General features: G+C 44.9%; 1 protein-coding gene across 1 annotated transcript; it reads left to right on the forward strand.

The window, feature by feature from the left end:
* Nucleotides 1–842: 842 nt before the first annotated feature.
* Nucleotides 843–6,079, forward strand: LOC136538777 (CDPK-related kinase 3-like). Its single transcript, XM_066530730.1, has 11 exons — nt 843–1,680; nt 3,107–3,237; nt 3,495–3,536; nt 3,617–3,725; nt 3,835–3,913; nt 4,072–4,368; nt 4,506–4,615; nt 5,020–5,130; nt 5,268–5,330; nt 5,430–5,597; nt 5,687–6,079. Exons 1-11 carry the CDS (start codon nt 1,021–1,023, stop codon nt 5,825–5,827), a joined length of 1,911 nt encoding a protein of 636 aa, XP_066386827.1. The 5' UTR covers nt 843–1,020; the 3' UTR covers nt 5,828–6,079.
* Nucleotides 6,080–9,710: the final 3,631 nt, after the last annotated feature.

Below are 9,710 nucleotides of genomic sequence, written 5' to 3' on the forward strand. Positions count from 1 at the left end.
AACGGCATTGTCAGCATCAATCCGACAAAATAAAAAAAATGAAGCCTACATTTACATGTAACGATCGATACACAAAAGGATAACAATTTGTCGACATCAATCTGACAGAATAAAAAAAGAATGAAGCCTACGTTAGCATATAACGGTTGATACACAAAAGGATAATGATTTGTCGTGATCAGATCAATCCGACGGAATAAAAAATGAAACCTACATTCGCATGTAACGGTCGATACATAAAAAGATAATTTGTCGGCATCAATCCGACAAAATAAAAGGATCGCGACATTCTTAAATCGAAATGCAAGGGTAAGTTATCAAAGTACACATTTCGAAAAAAAATGACAAATAATGGAATGTCATTATCTATTACAAGATGATGAAACAAATGAGAAATTTTTTTTTTTTGCCCATAGGAGTGAGTATTTCCATATCTCAACCACGGCCAAATTCAAATTTCCACGGTATGGTATCAGGCTATCAGCTCTGGCAACCCACCACAGCACACAGAAAACATTTAGGCCCTCGGCCACCGCCATGCGGGCCTACTCCGCTCAACCGAAAATGGCTCCACGCGTCATGCACTTCGTTGGACGACCCCCTCGTCCCCGTTTGCCTTGCCCCCTCCTCCTTGTCTCCGTCACGCGAGCGCACACCCCGCCCGCCCCCCCGCCGCGCAGGCGCAGGCGCAGCCTTGCCCAGCACACGCAGGCGGCAGGCGCAGTCCGTCACCCTCAACGCGTACTACGTTGCCACTGCCGGTGCCGGGTCTGCAGCGCCCGCAATTCATTTTTTTTTTCCTTTTCCCGTTTGGTTTCGTCACACCACCCTCCACAGCCTGCCTTCCACCTCGTCGTCCCCCTCGTCCGCTGCATTAATACTGCCACTCCCCGGCCCGCCCCCGTTCCCCCCTCTCCTCGCACGCTTCCGGAGCTATAAATCTCGGCACCCCCCCGCTCCCGGACCCCGCATTCCCGTGCGCGAGCTCCGGTGATCGCCGGGACCGACGGACCGGCGGCCATGGGGCAGTGCTACGCGAGGAACGTGCACGGCGTCGACGCGGAGGACCGCGGCGGCGTGGGGGCGACCACCATCACGGTCTCGGCGGCGTTCAGGGGCGGGACGGAGGATGCGGCGTCGGGAGGGGGCGGGGGAGGAGGAGGAGGAAGGGGAGGGAGGCGGAGCGCGCGGCCGTCGCCGGCGGGGACGCCGCGCGGGGGCAGGGCCGGGGCGACGCCGGCGCGGTCGTCGGCGGCCGGCAGCCCCTGGGCCGGGAGCCCTTTCGGGCTCCCCGACGGCATCACGCCGTCGCCGGCGACCTCGGCGTCCACGCCGCGCCGGTTCTTCCGCCGCCCGTTCCCGCCGCCGTCCCCGGCTAAGCACATCAAGGAGTCCCTCGCGCGCCGGCTCGGCCGCCGGTCGCCGGCCTCCGCGTCGCAGGTGCCCAGGCCGCCCGTCGAGGTCCCGATCCCGGAGCACGGGGCCGGAGGCGCCGGCGGTGCCGGGGAGGTGGAGCGGGAGCTTGACAAGAGCTTCGGCTACGACCGCCACTTCGCCGCCAAGTACGAGCTGGGCAGGGAGGTGGGCCGCGGCCATTTCGGCCACACCTGCCTCGTGCGCGCCCGCAAGGGAGACATGAGAGGCCAGGTCCTGGCTGTCAAGGTCATCTCCAAAGCCAAGGTCTTGCTACTCGTGATCTCACTCTCCTCTTTTACTGAACGCACGATCTTACCTGTTTCAATCGGCTCGGTTCCTCCACCGGATCATGAATCAACTATGTGGGGGGACATAATTGCCATCCTGTTGTGATCTTTTTCACTCTCATTTACTAGTAGATCATGGTTGAATTCAGTATCTCTGCAGTGCCACTAGCACAGATGTTGGAACCATAAGTTCATCATTTGTTTCTTGGCTGCCTTGCACGGTGATCAGGTTTTTTGTGATGGTATTGGCATTGGCATTGGCATTTTCCCGCAGGGTTAGAAGTACATTGTAGAGATCTTGTTTCAGCAATGCCACATTTAATGCTTTGTCTGTTCTTATGATCTGAGTGTTCAACTGTTCATCCATCTATCACCTGTTTCTTGCTTTTTTGTTCTTTATTTAAGGGCCTGTTTAGTTCCCAAAAATTTTTGCGCAGTACCCATCACATCGAATCTTGCGGCACATGGATGGAGTACAAAATGTAGACGAAAAAAAAAACTAATTACACAGTTCGGTGAGAAATCGCGAGATGAAACTTTCAAACCTAATTAGTCCATAATTAGACACTAATTGCCAAATACAAACGAAATGCTACAGTAGCCAAAACCCAAAAATTTTTGGATCTAAACGCGCCATGGAATAGTAGTTTATGCAGTGGTAGATCATTAGCTTGGCAGTGACAGAGTTCTTTGTGGGACCTCAGAGAACTTGTCAGTGTAGCTGGACTTCTCGAGTATCTCCATCATATTGTTGTTCACTGCCATGAGTTCAGTAGTCTCTCTTGGTCCATTCTGCATCATTTTATTATATGATCATAAGTAGAAGAAAAGATAGGGAAAAGTGTAGGAAGTAAAGAAATGTCTCTTTTAGATTTTTGGTACCAAAGCTGAGAACATGTTGATATTGGGGACTGCTTTCCACTGACATTGTCCTCATTGTTGAATTTATTAATTTTGATCTTAGTTTTACCTGGCATCTAAAATGTTTGCGCAGCAAGTTATCAAGAAAACCTAGTATACGATAGGCAACACAGAAGAATTCTACGTGCATGGCTGCATTGATGTTTCATGCATGTATGTTGTCGTTTTTGTGAGCGTTACGGCATGAATTAATTAATGACTATTTTGGCCTGCTATAATTTTCGCTCGTGCTACTGAAATTATTTAAGCAGGCGATGTATCTATTGAGTCTAATGTGTTTCTTCCTTCTGTATAGTTCTTTGAATTGCATGCCATTTCTTCCTTGTTACCACATACATGCATACATGGTATAGACTTTTTAGGCTAGAAGCGCTAAATTCACTTTCCTAGCTCATTACACCAGGGGAAAAAAATTATCTCTTGGCCTAGATTTCATATTTTAGTTTGCAAAGTCACCTCAATCCTTTGGTTTTCTCTTGCAGATGACGACGGCAATATCTATTGAGGATGTGCGCAGAGAGGTGAAAATTTTGAAGGCATTATCCGGACATTCCAATCTTGTCAAGTTTTATGATGCTTGTGAGGACGCCCTTAATGTCTACATAATCATGGAGTATGTTTTCCCTCCTTGATTTTGCGTAATATTGATCTATGTAAAAACTGTGAATATTGCATGTGCTGTTTATCTTGAAACAGTATGTATGATAGTGCTCAAAAGTCACATTATCTACCTTAGAGTTGATGTTCTCTTGCAGCACATAACATTATATATGAAAGGACTTGCTAACTGTTACTATAGGCCTTTTCTTTCTAGCTAGATTAATGGGAAGTTACATGATAACTGATGTTTTCTTCACCTCTATTGATCAGGCTTTGTGAAGGTGGAGAATTATTGGATAGAATCTTGTCCAGGTATTACATTTGCTTGAGAAATGTTTCGTGAACACCGCTACAAGGTGTAGCTTTGTTACAGTACTGTCTGCTTTTTGCAGAGGTGGAAGATACAATGAAGGGGATGCAAAAATTATTGTTGAACAGATATTAAAAGTAGTTGCCTTTTGCCATCTTCAGGGTGTTGTTCACCGTGATCTGAAGCCAGAGGTCTGTAGACTCTGTTAAGTATAAGTGTATAACGGAATGTGATTTGTCTTGTTGAAAAAACTGTGGTATATTCCTTCTGATAAATCCACCCTTGGATGTTTTTTAACAGAATTTCCTATTCAGCACTAGGGAAGAGCGTTCTCCTATGAAGATAATTGATTTTGGTCTCTCAGATTTTATAAGACCAGGTATTACATACCTCCACACAAGGATCATCCAATCGTAAAGGAGTTCTGTTTTACAAATATGTTAGAAGTCCATTGACATAAAATGAAACATGATATGACCTTCCTCCAAAAAATGTTCTAAAGCCTGATGCTCCTGATGCTTTTTCCCTCCTTCACAGATGAAAGGCTTAATGACATTGTTGGAAGCGCATACTATGTTGCTCCAGAAGTCTTGCATAGGTCATATAGCACAGAAGCAGACATGTGGAGTATTGGTGTTATCACTTATATATTGCTGTGTGGTAGCAGGCCATTCTGGGCACGAACTGAATCAGGTATTTTCCGCTCAGTGCTGAGAGCTGACCCTAACTTTGATGACACACCATGGCAATCAGTATCTCCTGAAGCTAAAGATTTTGTCAAAAGACTTCTTAACAAGGATTACAGAAAAAGAATGACTGCTGCACAGGCACTCTGTAAGTACTCTCACAGTCTCGCTGACAATTCCTTTTTTCACTTGCAATGTCTGTATATCAACTGGATTCAACACTTCTTTTTGAAATTTCATTTTTTAAGGACAGAAGTTTTCTTATGTGTCCTTTGCATGCTGCAGCTCACCCCTGGTTGCGAGATCAGCACCGACAAATACCTCTGGATATGCTAGTATTCAAGTTGGTTAAAGCATACCTTCGTTCAACGCCTCTCAAACGGGCGGCATTGAAGGTTGATATTTTAGTTCCTCTGTCCATTTAACTATGGGAAATGCTTCATGTATGACGATTTTGTGCACAACTAACCATTCGATTTGTCTAAGTCCATTGATTGTTCATGATTTAGATGAATTAAAATTTCTTTTGAATATTACTTAGATGCTTACAGCTATGTTTTTACATGGCTTCCATTTGAACTAGACCATCTTCTACCTTGCAAAACTAGCTGGTTAGGTTTAGTAGACTAGATGAAGGCAGCTGGGGAGCTGAAAATCCTCCTCCTCCCCCCTGCTGGACTGGTTGTTGTTATACAGCTATATGTTTTATTGGTACCTCCTCTCATTGCATTGGTCTTGCTGAAATCACATTACCCAATTTGTAGTCATGTTAATTTTATTTTCGATGTTCATTTGACAGGCCTTGTCAAGAGCAATAACAGAAGATGAGCTTATCTACATCAGGGCACAATACAACTTGTTAGAACCAGACACTGGAGATGGTCGAATATGTATCGATAACTTCAGGACGGTAAGCACTTATAAATAATAGTTTACCATTTGCTTGTCCGTATTCTTTTTTTATACATGTGTTATGATGCACTGAAATTCTTTCCATGTTTGGCACACCGAGCTCAGTTTTTCCTTTTCTTCCCTTTAAATATGCAGGCTCTTTTACAGAACTGTACTGATGCTATGAAAGAATCTAGAACACTTGAGATCTTGAATGCGGTATGAGATATGAACTATATAGCCAACCTTATCTACTCCTTTTTTGTATGTAATATAGTTTGGTTGAAAGTTTCATTTTGCCTGTGTAATCACCTTCAGCTAGAGCCACTCGCATATAGGAGAATGGACTTTGAGGAGTTCTGTGCAGCTACAATAAGCCCTTACCAGCTTGAGGCTGTGCCGCGGTGGGAAGAAATCGCCAGTACTGCATTTGAGTACTTTGAGCAGGAAGGCAACCGTGCTATCACAATCGAGGAGCTTGCTCAGGTACGAAAGATATATACTGAACTGAGTGATGGAATAATTATTTGATCTCACTTAGATGCTGATCTAGTTATATCTCTTCTGGTATACAGGAGATGAATCTTTCCGCAGCAGCGTATTCCATCGTCCGTGACTGGATTAGGCCGTCGGACGGCAAGCTTAGCTTTCTAGGCTACACCAAGTTTTTGCATGGACTGACGATGCGAAGCGGCAACGCAAGGCGGCACCATTGATTCTCTTGCTGCCCCGGTAGTTGCCTGAATTGGTTCCATTGGTTTTGTTGATGGGGAGTTGGAGGGATGGTGTTTTGTCTCTCTTCTTTTGTTGCCTTAGCTTCTTGTAGAATGCTTGTAGAGAGAAAGGGAAAAGGGGGAAAAAAAGAAATGGAAAGTGATAGCTCAAAATTGAGTTGTAGAAGAAAAAGGGCATGTTTTGCGCCTTGGTTCTGGTACATTGTTCGTTTTAAGCTATGAATGGGCATTGTACAGTTGTCAGTTGGCCCATGCTACAAGGTGCTCTATGGCCTATGGCCGAACTTGGTTGTTCAGTTGCTGGTCGCAACACTCCAACACCCAACAGGAATGGTGCTGCGATTTTGGTGAAACTGTTGAGGCCATGTGGTCATCTTAATGCCTGAGATGGCACTGTGGTTTGCCAGCATGTTGCTATCATATGGCAAAGCAAAGCTATCAGCCGGTTTATTAGCTAGAATCTACAATATTTTTTTCTCACAACAAAACAGCTTTAGCCAGCTTTAATACCAGCCGAACATGCCCTTAATGCGAAAGGAGGCAGCAGAAACTATCATGCCTTGCTTTTACCGGACACTTGTACGGCGCATTTTTATGGTCTTGAGGACAATTAACAAATGCGCCCAAGTACAAAAGGTGCTTAGCAAACGCGCTCAACTCATCGGTGAGTAAAAGGGTCTTATCCGGGGGACTGGTCTGTGGGAGCCCACTTAGAACTTTGTTTGAGTTTGGACACCTTGATCTCTGGATTAACATGGAAATCGGTTCGTTTTTCCTTTCAATTCAAAGATGTTAGACATGCACCCTCCCAATCTGAACAATCCATCATGATCAACACACGAGTGTCGTACTCAAATGTCCAAAGTTGCCTCCGTCTAAAACATGATTGTTTTATTCACTGAAAATTCATGTTGACTTCATTTTGAAATTTCTGGGTACTAAACTCCTGAGGGCTTGTTCGGTTGCTCTAGATTGAGTTACTGGAATGGTTCCGGTTGGAATTTGTTCACTAATTTGTATAGTTTTGAAAAGCTAGAATAGTTCTGGTTTCAAATCGAGGGTAATCGAACGTAGCCTAACGCGAATAACCGGGCTGGAAATGAAGTAAATATGTTGACAAAAAGAAAAAGGCAACAACCTGGCTCTGCCTGTACTCACGACCCACCTGGATGGCTTCAGCTTGTGATACCTTTGGATTGTGCTGTATAATAGGAGCTCCGGGAAGGTTATACTCATCGGAAATACAGTATGTCTTACAAAGTGACACTTCGAGTAATAATGGCTTGTATCATTTTTTATATAAATCATTATATATATTATGAAAATTCTGTCTGTATATGTATGTTTTTTTGAAAGGAGGAATATCTCTGCTTTTAGAAAGCGAGTTCAGAGTTCTTACAAACAAGTACGCTTTTTTTAAACGAACTGGCAGGAGAGCTGCCCGCCAAATTAACCCAGCCAAATTGGCTCTACATCCGCAACACGACAAACCAAGCACTCTATAGCTAGTAAAAACGGGAGGGACACCTCCAAAAGGAGACAAATCATTATATTAAAAAGAAGAGATCGCCCAGACAGGCACTGTACAAACCCAGCTAAATTGGCTCTGTACATCCGCAACACGACAAACCAAGCACTCTACATAAATCATTCGGCCTGTTCGCTGGTTGGTTTCTGGGCTGGTTTGGACTGGCTGGTGCTGGTTTGTTGTGAGAGAAAAACACTATTGGCTGACTGGTTTGGGCTGGCTGAAACCAACAAGCGAACAGGCCAATTATATTAAAAAGAAGAGATCGCCCAGACAGGCATGGTTCAAACCCGGCTAAATTGGCTCTGTACATCCGCAACACGACAAACGAAGCACTCTATAGCTAGTAAAAAATGGGAGGGACACCTCCAAAAGGAGACAGATCAAAACTAGGGAAGTGGTTGTTGGATGAATGTAGAGAGGTGCTTTGCTCCTGCCAAGATCCACAGCCTCGCCTAGTCTTTGATTTTCTGAAGTACCACAAAATTTTATGGACTCTGTGCTCTCAAAAACTCTCGCATTTCTTTCTTTCCAGATTTCCAAGCAAACTAGTATGATGAGCGATCGTAGGCCTTTACGCATTTGACATCGCCGTCCACCACTTCTCAAGCGTCTCACTAGGTGGCCATGCACTTGGGTGTAAGTTGGAGTTTTGAGTCTAGGTGACGATTTCCTTCTAGAGGCGCTTCGTGAACCTGCAATCCCTAAAAAGGTGCAGGCCTGTCTCCGCTTGAAGCCGACATAGTGTGCAGGTTCTTTGGTTCGGCCACCTCCGAGCTTCTAATCTGTCGGCGGTCCAAACTCGGTTCTGAATCGCAAGCCAACTGAAGAATTTACATTTAGGTGGTGCCCAAGGTTTCCAGATGAGTGCTTCAAAGTTGTTGTTGGTTGCGCCAATAAATTGGGCATGGTAAGCAGAGGATGTTGTGTATTCGTCATTTTCCTCAAATTTCCAAGCAAGGTTATCTGGCGTGCCCGTTCTTAGAATTATGCGCCTGGTTTCTTGCCATAGATGTGTGTACTCAGCTAAGTGTTGAGCAGAGAAACTCTAAAGCTGCAGATTCATGTCGCGGATCCGGTTATTATCAATGAGGGCGTGATGCAGAGCTCTGTTTTTCCTTCCGGAAATGGAGAAGAGGCGCGGCGCTACGTCACATGGGCGCTGGCCGTCTAGCCATGCACTTCGGAAGGACGCTCTTTTCCCGTCTCCAATTGTCAGCGTTACAAACAAGTACGCCGGGAATACCAGCTTAACAGTATGTGTATGTAAAACTTTGGACATTTGGTCAAAGATAGAAATACTTAGGTCAAATCTACATGGAATTATATTTCCGATAGGATGCATAGCAATTAGCAAGAGGAGGCGGCACTTTATTCTTCTTCTTTTTTTGAGAAACATGAAAATGCTTGCAGTAATTTTTTTGAGAAACATGAAAATGCTTCCAGAGTTCCAGTGGACTGGCCGCTTGACTAACGGGAAATGAAGCCCAAAAAGGTACGGGTCGAACTCATTCGGCCCTTGAAATTTGACTTATGTGGATGCTTATGCTGAAATGTTGTGAGAGAAAATCACTGTTTCATGGTTGAAAAGTAGTGCTGAATAAGATTAAGCGAACATGGCGTAAAATTGGTAAGGTAAGGCCCATAGTTAGCAGGAACTGCTTTGCTTTTGAGCCCGTACGAGAGGGCTCTTTTTTGTATTTTCTTCAGGAGATCATGAGCCCATCACGCGCTAATGGATCGCAGCAACACTTGGGCTTCCACAAAGTCCTTTTTCATCCTAAACTACCAATGGAGTTTACGTTTCCTCTTAGAATTTCAACACCAGATTGCGTATAAAAATACGGGGGTTTTATCAGATCTATAACTCTAAAAAAACCCTAGGGATCATAAAAGTATATCAACAAGCATATAAAAATCAGATTTATAACTCTAAAAAACCATAGAGTTTAAGTTTCCTCTTAGAACTTCGAACCCGATTGCTATGCTGAGCCCAAAAAAAAATTACGGGGTACGAAGCAATGACGGACTACGAGTCCACGAGGCAGCAGGAGCCAACCATCGCCGCCAACTCGCCATCGACGACCACATCCGGCGAAGGATTCTTGTTCCACTTCGATCCGCAGTTTGCTTGCTCGATCAAAACCGGTGTAATTCCTGTTCCACCTTGGCTTACGTTTGATTTCACACGGCGACATGGCGTGGATCTTTGACCAGAGATCGAGAGAGGCACGGGCACCGGTAGCAAATCGATCTCTGCCCTTTGTGTTCCCAGACGACGACGCTAGAATTTTCTATACGTGAATCGAATAATGAAATAAAATCTGTGCGTATCTC

The sequence above is a fragment of the Miscanthus floridulus genome, chromosome 2 (genome assembly GCF_019320115.1).
Source record: "Miscanthus floridulus cultivar M001 chromosome 2, ASM1932011v1, whole genome shotgun sequence".
NCBI classification, from domain to species: domain Eukaryota; kingdom Viridiplantae; phylum Streptophyta; class Magnoliopsida; order Poales; family Poaceae; genus Miscanthus; species Miscanthus floridulus.

Bases quoted from the DNA above. Each gene is read 5' to 3' on its own strand.
- LOC136538777 (XM_066530730.1), top strand. From the start codon at position 1,021: ATGGGGCAGTGCTACGCGAGGAACGTGCACGGCGTCGACGCGGAGGAC. The intron at 4,369-4,505 runs GTAAGTACTCTC...TGCATGCTGCAG, and splicing joins GACTGCTGCACAGGCACTCT to CTCACCCCTGGTTGCGAGAT. The intron at 5,331-5,429 runs GTATGAGATATG...AATCACCTTCAG, and splicing joins CACTTGAGATCTTGAATGCG to CTAGAGCCACTCGCATATAG.